Raw genomic sequence first — 18959 nt, 5'->3', positions numbered from 1 at the left:
CCATCTCACCCAAATAAATAGAGATGCTTGACCTCTTTATTCGAGTGTCTGCTATCTCTATGAACACCTCAATTATGCTATTGATTTATTTTCTAGTTTATTATGCCTCAATAAACAAAAAGATTTATTTTAATTTGTTAGTCTTTGTTATTGTCCGGTAGTCTGGGAATATACAGCTGTATTTGTAAAATGTAATATTACGAGTGTTTAAACGGCCAGTCTTGTTTGGTGCCAATGTTGTTGAGCAACATTGCTTTCTGAACTTTTTAGTTGACTGGTCTGCTCATTCTTGTATAAACATGCTGGATGTTTACATTCCTGTTTCAATATATCCCACATAACATCTCTTCAACTTTCCTTTTCTACAAGTGAACATTGGGTGATCATCATGGGAATAATAGTTTCATTTTTGAAATGTTCATTTGAAAACATATCTGATCAAGATACAACCAAACTTCAATAGCAGATTGTGCTAGATATTTCCTCATGTGTAAAACCAATTTCTCTAATAACAGAAAAGACTGCAAGATAAATACAAAAGTGGTTCATTTTATGTGAATGGGAATATAATTTGAATTGCTTTTGGTGATCGACTCACCCGAGATTTTAAATATTGACACATTAAATCGGACATTCGAAACTGATGTTGCGAGGTACTAGGTACTGTTTTGAATCGCACCATATTTGGGATATGTCATATACAGAGAGTATAAATGAGTTCTTTTGTCTAGCTGAGTGTTGCTTTGAACAGCTCATGCATGTGTGCAGACTGAAGTGTTTAGGCGATCGGACAAATAATGTCAGTCGATGATTCAAGATTAACCTATACTAACTGCATTTTCATTGCTTTCTATTCTTTGGGGATATGGATTATTCAAATCATAACAGTCGGAGCCGAGCAGCTGCATTGGATAATGTGGTAACTGCCACTGCTGCAGATACCGAAACATCCCCAGTTACTAATGGTCGACCAGTTCGGTCTACTCGTAACCCATTGGCAGTTCAACAGAACAATGGGCGTTTTCCATCAAAAGAAAAGGAGTTGGAAGCACCTGCACTAGAAACTCGTACAGTAGCAACAACAGATAGTGATCTCGAGTCTCCACAAAAACCAGCAAGAACAGCCATCGCTTCCAAAAAACGGTCAGCAGCAGGAAAAAAGCCTATACCAACAAAACAGGCCAAAAAGAATTCTATTGGCATAGAGTCTGCAACTGCCGCTGTCGTTTCTTTACAAGCGACAGGAGATGCTGTTTTGACAGAGACCTTGTATGAAATTGTATTCAATCACAGACTAGCCCTTGAACCCATCATTATTGATTGGATAGAGTCGTATCAGCAGGACCCAAATGAAGCCATGTGTGATCTGGTGAATTTCTTGATTCAGGTATGTTATGCATGACTGATTCCGTCCGTATTTAGCTAGTAGAGTCTATGCTTGTTATTGCATGGATTAAATTTGTTTATTGAATTTGTAATAATAGGCTGCAGGATGTACTAAACCCATGGTCAACCGTGAAACCATTGAGGATTCGGACTTGATCACAGATGCACTGCAAGATATTCAGCATCAATGTAGTCTGGTAAGTATTAGATGTGATGTTTAAAGATTTGTATAATGCACCAGACTCATCATTAAGATCTGAATGAATGGTTTTAGCAACTCCAATCAGATTACCCATTGGCACCCAAGGGAAAAGGTCGATCTTCAATAAAGTTCCGTAAAACTTTTGAAGAGTTTTGGACTCGATGGGTGCGACTGGTGAATAGCAAAATTGTGACCAAGAAGGGCTCGTTGCTTACAGAACTACTTAGCCAATGGCTTGCTACAATGAGTTCGTCTTCCTTTCGTCCTTTCCGTCACACTGCAACCACAGCAGCACTTGTCATCCTCACTGGTTTGTGTGATTCAGCTCAAAATAATCACACTGAATTGGCCATTGCTAATCGTCAGCTAGAAACCGAGCAGTCCAAGGGTGTCTCCCAGCGTTTAAAACAGACTGAAACGCGAGTTTACGATCTGCAAGCTAAAAAGTCGATGCTGGAAAACAGGATGAAAGATTTGTATGATGGCATATTTATTCATCGGTATAGAGATACAGACTCTGTTATTCGATCCGAGTGCATCCGTGAGCTTGGCCAATGGATCCACAAGTATCCCACTTACTATCTTGACTCGCAGCATTTGCGATATTTGGGATGGATGCTATCTGATAAAGTGTGTTGTATTTGCCATGACTGTCTAGCTTGCTTTGTGCAATTATTCTAACATATTTCCTTACAACATTCTTTATTGACAGATTGGCCATGTTCGTTTGGATACTCTGAGTTCATTGAATCTGCTTTATGCGGAATCATCTTTGATTGGTGGTATGCGCGTGTTTTCCGAGCGATTTAAAGCACGCATACTTCAAATGGCTTCTTGTGACATTGATTCTGCAGTACGTCAAATGGCAGCAGTGACGATTTCTCTTTTTTTCAAAAACGGCTTTATTGAAGATGTCGATGCAGAAAACGTTGTTGTTTTGTTGATGGATTCAGATATAAAGATTCGTAATGCAGTTGCGCCATTCGTCGCAGATTGGTGGCTAGAAAACTATTACCAGCCTGCCATGGATGACGAGGTTACTGTGAGCAAACTTGATGAGACTCAGCAGACTTGCTTAAAATTCAAAACATTGGCTACTGCCATTGTAAAAATTGCAGATCTTGTCAATGATCGCAAAACAGCTGTTCAAACTACTCAAGAAAGTACTGAAGCACAGGCAAATGATCAGCTGGAAAATCTTGAGATTTTGTCTATTCGCACTTGCGATTTAGCACCTGCTCACCAGATGGATAGCACACTGTTTGAACGAAATTTTTATCAACTTTTAAATTTTATCAATCTTCGAGCAGGTAATAGCGATCGACACAATGCTAATATTGGGTATTATAACGTACATACTGCAGTTATGGCTCTTTGGCCCCATGTTTCATGTCTCAAGGTATACCATTGTTGATAGCAGGGCACTTTTATTTGTCTATTTATACTATACAGTATATTTTTCAAAATTATGCTGACAGCTTGGTTTTGAATTAAACTTGAATAATGTAGGACTATAGCATCATGTGCAGTTTTTTGCTCTCTGATACACTAGATAGTGAAAATACCATGGCCAATATGAGTGCAAAAAACGAGGATCCTTTGCGGATGACCGAGGATATAGAGTGCTGCCTGGTTTTAATATTTTCATCGTCTGTGGCAATAACACTTTCAGAAATTAATGCAAATGCAACAGGAAAGTCTGGTAAACTTGGTGCTGCCACTGCTGAAAAGACAGATTCCGAAACTCTTCAAATGAGTCAGATTCTTATCGAAAACCTGCCACCTCTTATCCAAAAATATAGCTCTGAGTTAGTCGGATACGGTCTTGATTCACTTGTAGAATGTATTATTCTTATTCGCTCCATTCCACTGGTTAGCTTTATAGATCTGCGCCAAATCAAGGTTTGTTTTTATTGCTTGTGCATTATTTCTAGTTTTTACTATTGGCTCAACCATCTTGTTTGATATCTAGGTATTTGAAACACTATTTGATGATTTGATCAAATTGTTTTTGCGGAGGCACGAAAACGTATTGGTCAGTGAAATATGCACAACATTCAGCCATTTTCTTGGAAGTAAGGATGCTGCTACATCTAGGGATGCAAGTAACCCGGAATTACCAAATGTTGCACAGTCTGTATCTCATCAAATTGCTGCTATAAAAACAAACACTTTACTTCCATTATCGCTATGTGTAATTGCAACGGGGAAACTTCAAGACTTGATGGGTTTACTTTTTTCTAACCAACTCAACACCTCTGTCAAGCAGCTATCTCTTGATCCAAGTTCTGAAACTCTAATACTACTTTTGAGATCTATAAATCGATGTCGCGAATTATCGTATGCTGTAGATGTTTCGAATACTGATGTATTCAATGCCAGCCAGTTTCTACAATCTAGTCATGATAGTATTGGCATCATGGACAACGTTATTGATGCAATGCTTCAGTTTATCAAATCACCACCCAGTAACACGGCCGATTTTGATGCTCTTACTTCTGCAATCATGCAAAATGCTCTGGATATCTCCATTGCCGAACTCGGATTTCTTTTGCAGCGCGCCTTTTGCTCTCATACTCTAAAAACAAAAATGACTCGAAATAAGCCCAGCCCAGATAATCAGACTACTCCCGGCACCAAAGGTCTTGATGAGAATAATACTATGGCTGTGGACGCCAGCAAATCTGACCATAAATCACAAGATTTGTTAGACAAAGCCGTTATTACTGAGCTTCAAGCTCGTGCTGACCAACTTGTAACAATCTGTGAAGCTATACTTACTGGAGACCAAACTAGTCCAAGTGCTCATTTTTCAATTCCCATGCGCTGGATTTGTCTGCGAACACTTTGCATACTCTATCCAATGCTTAATGGTGGTGCTGGTGATGTTTTTCCAGAGATTATTCGTCGACCTACTGGTGTTGTTATGGCTGAATCAATGCATCTAATTGATTACATTGTTAACCTGTCCTCGTTTATCAGTATTGATACTGAGGAGCTATCTAGTCAGTCAAATACAAGTATACAAGATGTATCAATGCGTGAGGAGCTGCAAAAAAAGAAGCCATTACCATCTACCATTTCAAACACTGCATCTGCGATACTTTGTCACGATCTTTTCAAGACAATAGCAGGACTACGAAACTTTGTATGCTACGGCATGTATGATCGTCGTTGTGGCAGTGTTGTGTTAAAATACTATGGCATCGATCAGATTGCCATAAATTCATGGATGCGACAGTTAATGCAGCATTCGACTACACAATCTTTGGAAAATGTTTCCAATGTCACATTGCCTTTGGTATCTGTGTTTGACGGTGTGATTAACGGTCTTGGAACGTCCATTCTTGAAGTTGTTGTACGATCTGGACTTGAACGAATGACCGACACGTTCGTACCACAGCTTGCACCAAACTCGGATGATATTCAACATTCGTTGCAAAACGCAAAAAGTGCTTTAGAAGACTTGTGTGATTTAATTTTGGATTCTATTACTTCTGTAAGCACTGCATTTTTTGTTTTATATTTTGTATGTTGTTTGATGCATCTATTAACTTGCTTGTAAATGTAATTTTTGATAGTCGATTGATCTGTACTTGACAACTAAATGTCCTTCACTCGACCACACTCAATCTCTTGTTAAATCTTTAGTTTTGTTTATTAAAACTTGGCCGACGGCTCTTTCTTCTCAATCTACTGAAGATATTTCCTCTGGTCTTAAACAGTTTCACAATATTGTTGTCCATGCTTTGCTATCCATGCTCTGCGATGCCGGAGTGTGGATGGCGCGTCGTATCCAAACCTGGAAACACATCAAGCAGATTCAGCAAGGTTCTAAAATATCTCTTGACACTTCTACTTCTGAGTTCCCATCTTTTCAAGCGGATATATCACGTATGGATGAGAGTGTATCCGAGGTTCAGGGAGATAAACTCATTGATGATATCAGTGCCCGGCTTGTAGATGATGATCGTGAGTGGCTTTGTGCTGGTTTTGGAATTGTCTCTGAGTTGAGAAATATCAATGCTGCATGGCGTGTTTGGGGATCACTTGGTGGTGCAATTGCTCATGTAGTTCAGGGACTTTTTGTGCTGGTACCGCGGAACCCGGTTAATGCTGAAGGTGGCATTCAAAAAGATCATATAACAAGCGTGGACATAGTGTAAGTGTGCTGACATGTTTAGTTTAAAAACTGTTTTTAGATTCAATGTGATTATTGATTTATTTTACTTTATAGATCCGAGTTTATTTTTGACCAGCTTGCACAAGCTGGTATCAAACCAGTCGAGGGTGATACAGAATGGGCTGATTTTTGGTATTTTATCGACACCTTGGAAAAGGCTAATGGAACCGTTCGTAAAACTAAATCTACCCATACTGCTGAAAACAAGGCATCTAGTAGGAGTGGTACACCTACTCGTATCTATACCCGTAAATCTAGTGCCAACTCGAGTCCATCGGAACGAATGCACACAGGTAGAAAGCAAGCATCAGTGCTTGGATCTGGAAAAAAGACACCCAAGCAACGACGCAAGTCAAACTCGGCCTCCAAAGCCAACCAAGACGATGATGAAACTGATGTAGATTTCCCTCAATTCCAGAGTGAAGAAACCATTCCCGTTCGTCGATCTAACCGGGCGTCACTTGGTAGTTCTTCCGTTTCAGGAAAGCGAAAAACATATAATGAGGATTCTCATTCAGAGTCCGAGGAAGAGAATGCAATGCCTAGATCAAAAAATCAAGTGAAGCATACTGGTAAAAACAATGGTATTGAGGACATGGACGAAGCCAATGGCGTGTCCAAGTTACGATCATCTAAAAAAGTGATTGCCAAATCTTTTGAGATTGACAACGATCAAATCTCTGATGCTGAAAGTGATACAACGATTGGTGGACGTGATTTGAGGACCAGCCGATCAAGAAGAAAAATAAATACTGACAAGCGGGACATAATGGCTAAAACAGGTCCAAAATCTATGTTTGCTGCCAAAACCACTGGCGATGATGGATTTGCCAGCTCGCCAGAGCCAGTTTCCCGTAAAAAAGTGCGACGGGGCTGATGCAAATAGTAGTCGTATATTTGCTGGCAAAAGTGTGCATATTCAAGTTTTTAACGTGATATATACAGGTTTAAATAAATCAAGAGATTGCAGTTGCCGAGGTTTCATTTATTGGTGATGGTTAGATATATATCATTGAATGTGAACTGTCTAGCATCATCAAAGTCTTGAAACAGACATGCAGATAGTCGCAAAAGCAATAACAGAATGGTATTGATAGAATCTGACCAGACCGTAATTTAAACGCAATTTATATCGAGTCATAGCGGAATACCACAAATTAAATCAACATTCTGAGGTCGGGTGAACCGAATCTGCAATGTTCCAAGAGTTCTTGAAGCAAATCCTGCCTCGCAATAGGCAAAATAGTACTCCCATTTGCGTAGAAATGCTTGATCGTAAACCATTTCAGTCTTGTCGTTTTTTGTCACAATCTTGTTAAAATTTGCAACAAATTGCTCACGCCACAATCGGAGCGCTTTGGCATAGTGAGGGCCAATGTTATCTACTATGTCGATCATAAGACGACCTTGTGTACCTTGGTTCATGGCTTCTGTAAGCACAGTCAATGACGGACAGTGACCACCAGGGAAAATATGCTTACGAATAAAATCCATAGATTTAGCATAAGCTTGATACCGTATTTCTGGCATGGTAATAGCCTATACATGAATTAAATGAGTTTTAATCTGTACTATGCGCCAAGAAACGAAAACACACTATACTGATTCAAATCATATTAACCAGTACTGTACCTGAATCACCAAGACCCCACGCGGCTTCAATAACTTGTCGCATGTTTCAAAATATGTGGCCAAGAATTCTGGTCCAACAGCTTCAACCATTTCAACTGAAATGATTCGATCAAATTTTTGGTTTGATGAATCCAGGTTGCGGTAATCTGTCAATAGTACGGTGATATACGCTGCTAGCCCAGCAGCTTGAATCCGCTCTTGTGCAAGAATTTGCTGCTCAGAAGACAGCGTAATGGTAGTGACACGACACTTGAAGCGCTTGACAGCTTCAATTGCAAGAGTGCCCCAACCGGTACCAATTTCAAGAATGTGATCATTGTCGTTGATACAGGCCATTTCCAGCAAACGATGGATTTTTCTAAGTTGTGCTCGTTCCAGCGTATCGGGTTTGTCAGTACTTGCTTTCCCATTCGCCAACTTACTGCCGGGAGAATAATCCCAGATTGGACAAGAATATGTCATGGTGGGATCAAGAAACGAAGCAAACATGTCGTTTCCTAAATCATAATGCGAACTGATGTTGTTGGCAGAGTTGTAAATGGAGTTGGGGATATGCGGAGCAAGAAAACGATTGATTGTACTGCTGATGCCTGCCGACAACAGACTATCACCATCATCTATAATATCACGATTCGCAACCAAGATCTAACAGCCATTTTATCGAGTAATGAGAAATGGATTTGCGAGTCGGAGAGAAAAGAGTGAATTGTCAAGTTTACCTTGAGTAGAATATCAATTTTGTCAACATCGACATCACCAAGCATATATCCTTCGCCAAGACCCTATTTTTCAAATTTAAGATCAAGAATACCAGGGTTAGTAGATGGACATGTGAATCCAGCTAGTAAACCAGTTTATTACCATGGCACTTTGAAAAAGCAGTCGGATCCAAAACCCATTATTTCTGATAGTTATTATTGCAGCCAAATCCGATTCTTTTTTTCCAAATATAAGAACATCCCCGTTCAACAAATTGAGGGTGATCTGTCCGATCTGAAGTTTACGGAGCGTGTCCAGACATACAGATTGAGCTGGATGGTATGAACAGTAGTCCAAGAAATGATAGAGCGAAAGTGAGCGGGTCTGATAAAGAGATATAGATTTGTAATCCAGCCACAACTATCAGCACATTCCAAAACATATAAAAGCAGTTGTATGATAGGCAGAGTGAGGCTATAGGAGCAGTCGTGCACCATTTAATCACCAACTGAACATGCAGATGTGTTTAAAGTATAGACCGATAAAGGTTTTAGGTGCAAGCAATATGCCTGTAAACAGATTTAAAGTGTAAACTCCAATGGGTAGACTTACCAGCAGCTGTCAGGACATACCAAGGAGCAGAGTAAGCTGATGAAATAGCAGAGAGTAAGATCGGTACCATAGTTTGCTTCTAGATTGAAACCAATTCAACAGTATTTGGAAGAGTATCAGATTATGTCAAGATATGCAGATGAATTGACTGCTCGAAATCAGTCTGGCGGAATTTTGGAATCCAACAAAAAAAGGATTATTGGCAAACAATTGATTGAATTAAATATTCTTGACGCGTTTATAGCAAGTTTACGTAAAATGAATACTTGCAGTCGCACTGCCACTTGCTTTGCAATCAAGAATTTGTTGTACTTTTTTATTGCATTCTTCAAGCACAAGCACAATATAAATTTCAGTTTAAACGAACATGGTTTGATGTAGTCAAACTCCATTTGTATTCTAAACCCTGATTGTACGTTTAGGAATGCAGCGGTCTTCATACAATCACCACATAACTTGTAAACTAAGCATTTGCTCATTTTGACACCCTTATTCAGTCATTCATTCGATGTGAGCACGGCCGTAAATACATGCAATTTTGTTATTTTGGTTGGCCAATCAAAGTATTGTTTGCTCAACGCTTACAAGCTTTGCGTTTTCAATCGACCTGATCGCAAGCAGTTGGTGTCAAATCTGTTTTGAATAGGTATGAATGAGCGATTTAGCGGATAATCTGGACAACCCTTTATTTGGTCGATCGCTCAACAGGAACATGGTTGAAGACTCTTCCAGGCTCATCATAGTCGACAACAAACAAAACAGTTTGAGTATTTGCTTTTCGCAGGGAATGTGGGCAGCAATTGGAATAGGCTTGAATCAGCTGTATACGTGCGCAACAGAGTCCATCAGATCATGAAACAGCAGACCAAGCACTGCCTGGAATATTGATAAGATCATTGATAGGCATATTAATAATGCATGACTGAATTGTTCATGCTTTCCCATCAACCAACTCAACTAAAAACATCAACTGTTTGAACATTCATTTGTCCTCAGCTAGTCAATCTTTAATGGCATTTGGAGTGTCACCGCAGCAACAGGACTCTAACTCGCAAGTCGGACAGGCTTTAGTCACTGCTCTTATTGTAGATTTTGTCCTTCAATTTGTTGCATATGCACTGTCAGCGGTGTTTGCAACTGAGAAATTGTTCGATTTGTCTGGTGCTCTTACTTTTATTGCCTGCACTCTCATTACCATGCTGTTAAGATATAACCATGGATCAATTGCATCACTAGGCTTCCGTCAAATCCTCGTTGGTGTATGTATTCTTTTATGGACATGCCGACTTGGTTTCTACTTGTATCGACGGGTTCTTAAAATAGAGGACAAGGTATCAAACACTCCATGCATTCATATAGGCTATATATATCGATGACATATTTGATGTAAAAATTACATTGATTGCAATCAATGGCCGATTAAATGTATCTCACAAACTGGCTGCAATGCATTCTAATACCGTATATTTTTAGAGATTTGAGCAGTACAAGGCCAGCCCAGTTGCATTTACAATTCCCTTTTTTATGCAGTTTATCTGGATTTACCTTACTGCGTTTCCGGTTTTAGTCATTCTTGCCAACCATACAAATACTCAAAATTATTTTGAATGGACTGATGCTGTTGGTGCAGTGATTTGGCTTGCTGGATTTTTAATTGAAATCATTGCGGATGAAACAAAGTCTGCGTTCAAATCAACTCATCCAGACGACTTTATCTCGACTGGAATCTGGACGTATTCTCGATATGCAAACTATTTTGGTGAAATAACTCTTTGGGTTGGAATGTTCATTATGTGCTGCGGTGGGTTTGTTGAATACTGGCAATGGGTGACAATTATCTCGCCTCTCTTTATTATGTTCCTTATCTTGTGTGTAAGCGGTGTTCCTATCTCTGAAAAAAGTGCAATCAAGAGATATGGTCACCGTCAAGACTACCAAGATTATGTTGCGAGAACATCAAAGATTATTCCGTGGTTTCCGCGTAATATAACATCGGTATCTGTTCCAGTCGAAACAACGCATCTGACAACAGCCGCAGCCAATGCAACTACTCAACCAACTATTGACGAGGTCGTATAGCAGGGTTAATGGACTACAGTCACGAGACACTATTTGGATCTACTCCAAGCATCGCATGTTCATTAAATTATTCGGGCCGACTAGTTTATTTGGGGTTTTTGATAAACCTGCTTTTTTATTCAAACTATTCTCGACTCGCTTTATAAGCCATATCTTCAAGACACATTTGTTGGTTTTGGTCGCTACAGGAATAAATTGTCATGTATTTATTTTACTACTCGGCTGATATTGCACAAACCATATTTGGTTTGAAACTATGGTTTGTTTTAAACCCATGAGTGTACTGAAGCTTGAGCAATGGTTTTGGATGCAATCTGATTCCAATCGACAGTCATGGTTAGAAGCTGGTTTAAACAAGCGCATGAATAAGTAAACTTGATAAAGACAATCGATATTTTGGATGAAAATAGACCAACTGGACTCTGAAAATGTACAACCAGATCGATGAAGAACCGATTACGTGTCAATCTAATGAACCATTGCTTGCAATCTGTTCGATCTCAGTCGTAAAGCATTGCTCAGCATATCCAACATTCAACTGTAAACCCGTCAGATTGCTTGTTTTTACCCAAAGCTTCTCAACCCAATGTTCTTGACTGATAGCCTTCCAAAGGCATCATCAGTGTATGAGCCAATTCTTGACACTGGATATGTGCCAGATATGCTGCTTCGTATGGGCATTCGCTCTCTTCTTGCAAAACGCTCAGCATCGCTAACCTATCCAACAGCATCTGCAGCAGATCAAACCAAAGCTGCCTATATCAAACTTCTTAAAGATCGAGAGTCTATTGCTATTCATACCAAAGAGGCAAATGAACAGCACTATGAACTTCCAACAGAATTTTTCCAGCTTTGTCTCGGTGAAAGGCTCAAGTATTCCTCGTGCTTGTTTGAAGAAGGAGCCAAGAGCCTGGAAGATGCTGAAAAGGCCATGCTAGATCTGTACTGTGTACGGTCGGGTGTAAAAGACGGTATGCGGATCTTGGATCTAGGATGTGGTTGGGGCTCCTTGACTCTGTATTTAGCAAATGTAGGCTTTAGAACATGTTCTTGTTGGTATGTAGTTGATGTGTGCATTCATTCCTCATTATTGATGATTGCGGACTTGCATGGATTAGAAATATCCCAAATCTAGCGTTGTGGGGCTTTCCAACTCTGCTTCACAGCGGGACTATATTCTTGATCAAGCAAAACAACGCAGCTTGACTAATGTCACGATCCACACTGCAGACATTGTCGAGTTTGAAATGGATGCCGAGTTGAGTTCAATTTTTGCTCAATAATTCAATTGAAGCTTTTAGCTTGACTGTGCAACTCATATATTTGGTTTTAGATTTGATCGCATTTTTTCAATTGAAATGTTTGAGCATATGAAAAACTATCAGACTTTGCTTGCAAAAGTATCCAAATGGCTTGAACCGATCAATGGAAAACTCTTTATACATGTTTTTGCTCATAAATCCATGCCCTATGATTTCAAAACCGATGAGGATAATTCATGGATGGCCAAGTTCTTTTTTACTGGAGGAACCATGCCGAGTCAAGATTTGTTTATGTGGTTTCAACGCGACCTGCATGTTGTAGATCGTTGGACAATTAATGGGCAGAATTATGGTAATACTATCATTTTGACAAGCTTTTTTGCACCTGATTTTAAACTGTCTTGTTGTGACTCTGCTTACAGGGAAAACCAGCCAGGAGTGGCTTCAGCGCATGGATCACAATAAGCAAAAAATAATACCTATTTTTGAAAGCGTGTATGGGAGTAAAGAGCAAGCCTATGTTTGGTTTCACCGATGGCGTCTGTTTTACCTCTCCGTTGCAGAAACGTTCAATTACAATGATGGCGAAGAGTGGTTTGTTGTCAACTACCTGCTTGAACGCAAGTAAATCCTACAACTCAGTTTAAACAGTAGTCTGTTTAAATAAACTATCCTTCAATATTAAAACTGTCCAAAATGATGCTTGTGGTGTGCAATCTGCCATAGATGACCAATAGTTCAGCGCAAATAATACAATGCTTTTTGAAATAGATGCATCTTGATTAAAAAACATTCAAATATTTATCATTTACTAAAAATATGCTGGCTATAGGAAAACAAGCCCATTGCAACCATGGATAGGATCACCATGATAAATGCAATTCTCAAATAACTTTTTCTGATCAACTCGGCTGGTTGAATTTTATCATCAAAACATCCTGGCATATATTTTGGCAGAGGGGCTTGATATTGCTTTACTCCACATTTTGCCAGATAGTGTGGTGGTGGTATAGGTTTTCGTACTGTAGGATATCCGCCGTTCAAGTAAATTGGAAATGGACATGATGCTCCAAGTGAAACTGCAGACAACAGTCCAGAAGTACACCCATCCTCATGAAACCCATAGTTTGTCCACGCTCCACAAAACGTTGTTGCGTGTTTGTTTTGTATATGATTGAGCGAGTCCTGTGCACAAATCGTCTAGATTTATGCAGAGATCAGATTATGAGTACAACAAGGGGATACCAATACAAACCATTTTAGTATAGAAACTTGAAAATTACCTCTGTGGAGTAAATTGGATGTTCATAATCCCAAGATCCAATAACAGTATCGGGACGGGGTTCAAAGATTGGATTCATAGTAACAAATACGTGACCAAAATCAGGCACATTGACAAATGATTGCAATCGATTCATCCAATAGGTTAGACACATATTTTGCGATCTGGATTCAGTTTTGGATGTTGTAAGATAGTTCCATGCAGCCCATGCCTTGCGTCGTTTAGGCATAAGCTGATGCCAATATACAAACAAGTAAATATCATGTATTTATAATCAGTTTGATTGGATTGGACCTGTTGGTTATACCATTTATAAATCGAGACAAAATTAAACTTTGAGTTCACTTACAGATTCATCTCGGTGGAGAATGGCGCGATTCTTGGAATACTTGATTGCTCCCAATATTCTTTTTTCCAGAGGAGTGGCATTGGCTCCCAAGATTTTCAATGTTTGGTCTGTATGCGTTGCAAAAATAACATGATCAAACGTTTCCTCTTGTCCATGTATGTTTGTAAGAACAACTGGGCCTGGAGCGTCTGGATCTGCTGATCGTGTAACAGATACAATCGCTGTGTTGAGACGAATATCTGGAACACAAGATTTGATCTTTTCAACATACGTGGAACTAGGTGTGGAATAAACCAAAAATTAGAAACATCAAGTGTTGAATGTTGAAACTATCTAATCCATGTTTATCGACTGACTACCTGCCACCATCAACAGTTCGCCATTTGGGTCGATTTCCCAGCTGCAGCATCACATGGTTGCGCATGAATCGTACCAGAGTCAGCAAAGGAAATTTATCAAATGTTATATTCGCTGGAGCAGACCAAATTGCAGCCGTCATAGGTAATATATAGTTTTCATAAAAGAAACTGGAGTAGCCATGCTCTTTAAAAAACTGACCAAGCGTTTGTTTAGCCAGAGGTAAATCTAGATGGTGGAAGTTGGAATTAACACGGCAAATTGTACATTATGAAAAATTATGGGTGATCATGACCGACGATCTGGATTTAGTAAATTCAACTATAAAGCACGGTAATGCTATTATCAAAGCCAGACTCACCTTTGAAATCAGACTCGGAGGATGAGTTTCTGGCACTTCCTGTATTGTCAAACACAATACTATCTGCTTCGGTAGCAAGACGTTTGGCGTGTTTATGAAATCGAATACAGTCCCACAGCATACGAAATAGCCCTCCACCAGGCTGGATAAATGGGATCAAATTAGATCGTTGAGCAAATACCGTATCGATACTATCACCACACCACTCGAATTGCCCATTGTTGCGAGATACAGAGAAACTCATATCTGACTGAACAAGATCTACTTTCAAGTGAGCAAGAAATGCTTGAAAGTTGGGGTAAGTAACTGGATTACAGACAATGAAGCCAGTGTCAACACCGATTGTTTTTGTATTGTCGAGAGAGGGGATCCGAACAGTGTGAGTATGTCCTCCAACATAGTTGCCAGCCTCAAAAACAGTAACGATGAATCTTGAAGGATCTTGCGAAAGTAGCCATGCAGCAGCAAGACCCGATATCCCCGATCCCTATATATTTGATATTATCAGCAATGTTGCAATGGCTAGAGAATGCACATATTATACATCCAATCCATTACCACAATGGCGACTCTTGTTGGTTTTATTTCAGTAGAAAGTGTTGGAGCGTCACTCATATCCACAGTCATTGAATTAGATTTAACAGATGCAAATCGGTAGGAAATGCATTGAATCCAAGATTTCTTGGCGGAATAACTCGACGGTCTTCAAATAATCGCGGCTGCAGCCATAAATCGATCTTGGCGTTGCCAGACATTGTTGAGCATGTTGAATATTTGGAGAATCGAGTCTGTGCAATTCATGTCTGTTGTGACTGCAGTATTGGTTTGCATTGCATTCACTCTTCATTTCTATTTTAGCATGCAGAGTCCACATCGTATTCCAGAGTGTATAGCAAGATTGGGTGATTCAGCAATCGCAGATCATAAACTGTATCTAGCCACTACTACTCATGCTCGTTACTATCCAGTTCGTCACTTTTTCAAATACTCTCTTTTTTATGCTGGCTTTGACTTGGATGCTTTGGCTGCAGAAAAATCCGGTTTTCCAAAGTGGTTGTTTGGTCATAACCGTCGTGCCATTGTTTCGCTTTGGGACTGCGATTATCTATCGACTTTACCACTACACAGGCCTGATTGGAAAGACAAGAATATGTCATCACTAGATCAATTTACTACTGGATCATTGAAAACTCCTAGTATTCGGCAGTCTCTTTTAGAGCATTTGAAAATATTGGGATATCATTCAGAGGATGTTGGGCGGATTGAGCTAGTTACTACTCCTCGCATTCTGGGATACGCTTTCAACCCTTTAAGCATGTACTACGTCTACAAATCAGATGATCAGAAATCTCTACTTTTGGTTTTGTTAGAGGTCAATAATACATTCAAGGAGCGACATTTATATTTGTGTAATGAGCGTACAAGTATGATAAAAACACTTTTGGGGTAAGCGCATTTCAACATGTTTTCATTAGATCAAATAGTTTAATTGTATACATATAATCATCTAACCATATATGTAATAATATCAGATACACTTCAAGCTACTCAGTATCACGATCGTTTCATGTATCTCCTTTCAACAATCGTTCTGGCATATACGAGGTTCATATCCTAGATCCTACCAAGGGTAAACTGGATGTTTTACTTAACATCAAACAATACAAAGATACTTGTGGATCTTCATCAGATAATTACAACAGTCGTGTATCATCAAACACCACGACTGATTATGATATACAAAAGCAATCCAGAAATTCAACACAGATTCATCTGATGGCTCGAGTATATGGTGTTGCATATCCATTTACAACCGTTATATTGCTATACGTGTTGTTGATATTTCCATTCAATGCATTTTTAACTGTTCCACGAATTATGTACGAAGCGATCCGACTTGCATACAATCACAAACTTGTTGTTTATCAACGACCTGCTCCAGTAGTTGGCATCCAAGAAAACGCTGCAAAAACAATTGTACACAAGAGTCCAGATACATTTCAGCGAGCATGTCTACAGATTGTATTGGATCATCTAAACAACCAAGTTGCTATATCCAAAATACACATCAACGTATCTTTTCCTAATGGATCATCTCAATTGATTGCTCCAATTGGACAAATTGGAACAGATTCTAGTCCTCTCATCCAACTCTATATTGATTCCTATAATGCATTTATTAAGCTTGCATTGCATGCATCTAATCCAGTTCTTGGACTGTTATTAGCGTTCACCAGTGGTGATATGTATTGCTCAAAACACGATCTTTCCTTGCTGTTTTCGTGTTTGGCTGCCGTGTCTGAAAGTCCGTCTGATTCCAGTTTGTTTGAAGATGAATCAGCACTGGTTGACTACATGCTCAACAGTGTTTCATATTTAGACGATATCTCCAGGAAATCACCAGATCAGCATTTTTTAACCTCCCCATTGGTTCAAATTCCAGTCAAACCAAACTATAGCTTCCAGTTTGAGTCGGGAAAGTATCTCCATAGTCTTGAAACCGCATGGTTCAAAATGTCCACTACATTTGTAAAGCATGGTGAGCCTTGGTTACTCCCAGTCAGAAGCAAATCGCATATTTCTTCGTTCCAAATCGGGGTAAAGTCTGAATACGGTGGTATGAAACGATTTTTACCAGATACGATTGATCCATTTACACGAGAGCAGATTCGAGCTCATTATTTCCTTGGTGCGTGTGTTGACAAAAAGGCATAGCTTCATTTTCGTAAATAAAATACTAAATGCATAAAGTGGTTGTTTACATGTCAGTTTTATAGCGAACGATTCACGAGCGAATTTAGATGGTTTTATCTTGAACATGCATGTTTAGTTTTTAAAAACACTATTTAAAATAAATGAGTGAAATTTATTGGTAAAGAGATACCACCAATAAACAATATTCTGGGTCACAATATCAACTTGCTACCAAAGCAGTACCTGGGTTATTATATCAAGCAAACTTTGCTACAATAACTGCTAGAATCAAAAATACTAGCAGAGCAATAATTCCTGCAGTAAGAAGCTTATTCTGAGACAATCTAGATGAAAAGTCAAGAATTAGGTTGATAAAGTTGGATAGCTGTATTGTAGAAAAGTTGTGTAAAGTTACTGTATTTACCGACGTTGCATTGTCTTGAGGACGCCTTGACTTTTGGCAATCCATGAATCTGCAGTTCCAAGCTAGAATGGTTGTATAAATAAACTGTCAATATAACTGTCCAACACTATTAGACATTGCGGCAGTCAAATAGACTACTGCAATATCTAATGTAAAAACGAATTTGCTTACTCTGTTTTGTGTACGAATGATTTGCTCACGCTGAGAATTCAGATCTGACAATGTGCTAATACCTATTTGTTCAGTTTCCAAAGCAATACGACGAGCATCTTCCAGCCTGCGTGAACTATTCTGCAATCGTTCCGTTCCTTGAAGTAAACGTCCACGCTGATCCATATTGGCAGCTTCTAAATCAATGTTGGCTGACCCACCAAGAAGTTGGTCACGCTCAGATGCTGCATCAGCACCACCCGATGCAACTTTTTTTTGCTATATTGTGATAGGATCAAGTTCAAGCGTATTAGATCTCAATGCACAGTCAGGTTATACAGTAATGGATATCATAGGTCTAAACCCAATCATTGAACAAAGTTGGGTACTTGCAAGGTTTTTTTTGAATTTCTTGAGCTCCTCCTTGTATTGCTGGACACGAGGACTAACGGATACTCGCTGCTGTGCTGGAAGCGAAACCAGTTCCATTTCCATTTGACCAATCTAAAAGGTTGTCGTTCACAAAGTGCATGCAACATGGCATTGGCTGTATTAGTGGTAGTTTTTGATGAATGTAGCATTTGAATGCCATTTCAATCCCATTGATAAGACATGGGTTCTGATGGACTTTAGATTTACTATATCGCACTGCTGATTAATTCAAAACAGTTTCATACAAAATAAAACTACTTACAATCTCATCGGCCTCTTCAAGTTCTCTTTGAAGCTTGTTTTGTAGAATCTTGCGTTGGTCTGTCATGCCAAGCAAACACAGTATAGGCAAGAATAAGTACAATATTCCATAAAGAGTACAGCGACAATGCAGTTACATGGACAGGTTCAAGCCAGTCAAGTATCTTGATAGTTTGGTATTAAATAGGATGGGTAGAACGCAATGGATGATACCTCCAACAGCAGTAGAATACTGTCCAGATATGTTTTTGCTAATATCATCTGCCAGGGTCCGATATTCCTTTTCGTAAGTTTCAAAAATGCCCGACATGTCAGTGAATAAGTCTGTATTTGAACAATTACAGTCGTATTCACGTAAGATAAAACTAGTGATTTTTGCTTTAAAAATGCTTAAATAGTGTTGTTTTTCCTACTAGAATTGTCACTCAATTCAATACAGCGTCTGTCATATTGTGCACATACAATAAAACAATGTTTTTGAATCAAAGTTATTCTGATTTACAATCACTCAATGTTTGGATATTGAATTAAACTTTTTAATTGTATTCTAAAATTTCATATATCTGCTCTCGTTCAAGACAATATCTCAGAAAT

The 18959-nt window shown here is 39.1% G+C and overlaps 7 protein-coding genes across 7 annotated transcripts; 4 read left to right on the top strand and 3 right to left on the bottom strand.

The window, feature by feature from the left end:
- Positions 1 to 865: 865 nt before the first annotated feature.
- BATDEDRAFT_22733 (uncharacterized protein) lies at positions 866 to 6648 on the top strand (the record flags this gene model as incomplete). Its single annotated transcript, XM_006676546.1, has 8 exons — positions 866 to 1387; positions 1485 to 1583; positions 1661 to 2218; positions 2301 to 2987; positions 3098 to 3490; positions 3561 to 5087; positions 5170 to 5750; positions 5826 to 6648. The coding sequence occupies 8 exons, from the start codon at positions 866 to 868 to the stop codon at positions 6646 to 6648; spliced, it is 5190 nt and encodes a 1729-aa protein (XP_006676609.1).
- An 87-nt stretch (positions 6649 to 6735) lies between these two features.
- BATDEDRAFT_86144 (uncharacterized protein) lies at positions 6736 to 8829 on the bottom strand. The gene is made up of 5 exons (XM_006676821.1): positions 8715 to 8829; positions 8265 to 8434; positions 8123 to 8185; positions 7404 to 8048; positions 6736 to 7310 (listed from the first exon to the last, which is right to left on the bottom strand). The coding sequence occupies exons 1-5, from the start codon at positions 8782 to 8784 to the stop codon at positions 6909 to 6911; spliced, it is 1350 nt and encodes a 449-aa protein (XP_006676884.1). The 5' UTR covers positions 8785 to 8829; the 3' UTR covers positions 6736 to 6908.
- Positions 8830 to 9025: 196 nt separating this feature from the next.
- BATDEDRAFT_34371 (uncharacterized protein) lies at positions 9026 to 11000 on the top strand. Its single transcript, XM_006676714.1, has 2 exons — positions 9026 to 10045; positions 10188 to 11000. The coding sequence occupies exons 1-2, from the start codon at positions 9725 to 9727 to the stop codon at positions 10791 to 10793; spliced, it is 927 nt and encodes a 308-aa protein (XP_006676777.1). The 5' UTR covers positions 9026 to 9724; the 3' UTR covers positions 10794 to 11000.
- A 379-nt stretch (positions 11001 to 11379) lies between these two features.
- BATDEDRAFT_9371 (uncharacterized protein) lies at positions 11380 to 12683 on the top strand (the record flags this gene model as incomplete). The annotated part of the gene is made up of 4 exons (XM_006676441.1): positions 11380 to 11823; positions 11912 to 12051; positions 12127 to 12407; positions 12478 to 12683. 4 exons carry the CDS (start codon positions 11380 to 11382, stop codon positions 12681 to 12683), a joined length of 1071 nt encoding a protein of 356 aa, XP_006676504.1.
- A 461-nt stretch (positions 12684 to 13144) lies between these two features.
- Positions 13145 to 14891, bottom strand: BATDEDRAFT_2042 (uncharacterized protein; the record flags this gene model as incomplete). The annotated part of the gene is made up of 5 exons (XM_006676408.1): positions 13145 to 13255; positions 13339 to 13569; positions 13672 to 13963; positions 14046 to 14271; positions 14465 to 14891. Coding segments are annotated over 5 exons (1287 nt in total), but the record flags the coding sequence as incomplete, so codon positions are not given.
- A 312-nt stretch (positions 14892 to 15203) lies between these two features.
- On the top strand, positions 15204 to 17119 carry BATDEDRAFT_22728 (uncharacterized protein; the record flags this gene model as incomplete). Its single annotated transcript, XM_006676545.1, has 2 exons — positions 15204 to 15850; positions 15937 to 17119. 2 exons carry the CDS (start codon positions 15204 to 15206, stop codon positions 17117 to 17119), a joined length of 1830 nt encoding a protein of 609 aa, XP_006676608.1.
- A 133-nt stretch (positions 17120 to 17252) lies between these two features.
- BATDEDRAFT_34370 (uncharacterized protein) lies at positions 17253 to 18675 on the bottom strand (the record flags this gene model as incomplete). The annotated part of the gene is made up of 6 exons (XM_006676713.1): positions 17253 to 17442; positions 17523 to 17584; positions 17694 to 17951; positions 18012 to 18176; positions 18367 to 18425; positions 18579 to 18675. 6 exons carry the CDS (start codon positions 18673 to 18675, stop codon positions 17355 to 17357), a joined length of 729 nt encoding a protein of 242 aa, XP_006676776.1. The 3' UTR covers positions 17253 to 17354.
- Positions 18676 to 18959: the final 284 nt, after the last annotated feature.

This window comes from Batrachochytrium dendrobatidis (assembly GCF_000203795.2).
Source record: "Batrachochytrium dendrobatidis JAM81 unplaced genomic scaffold BATDEscaffold_2, whole genome shotgun sequence".
NCBI lineage: Eukaryota > Fungi > Chytridiomycota > Chytridiomycetes > Rhizophydiales > Batrachochytrium > Batrachochytrium dendrobatidis.
This window is presented reverse-complemented; position numbering and strand designations above follow the sequence as displayed.

Bases quoted from the DNA above. Each gene is read 5' to 3' on its own strand.
- BATDEDRAFT_86144 (XM_006676821.1), bottom strand. From the start codon at position 8,784: ATGGTACCGATCTTACTCTCTGCTATTTCATCAGCTTACTCTGCTCCT. The intron at 8,435-8,714 runs GTAAGTCTACCC...CATACCATCCAG, and splicing joins GTATGTCCTGACAGCTGCTG to CTCAATCTGTATGTCTGGAC. The intron at 8,186-8,264 runs GTAATAAACTGG...TTTGAAAAATAG, and splicing joins TGCTTTTTCAAAGTGCCATG to GGTCTTGGCGAAGGATATAT.
- BATDEDRAFT_34371 (XM_006676714.1), top strand. From the start codon at position 9,725: ATGGCATTTGGAGTGTCACCGCAGCAACAGGACTCTAACTCGCAAGTC. The intron at 10,046-10,187 runs GTATCAAACACT...GTATATTTTTAG, and splicing joins TTCTTAAAATAGAGGACAAG to AGATTTGAGCAGTACAAGGC.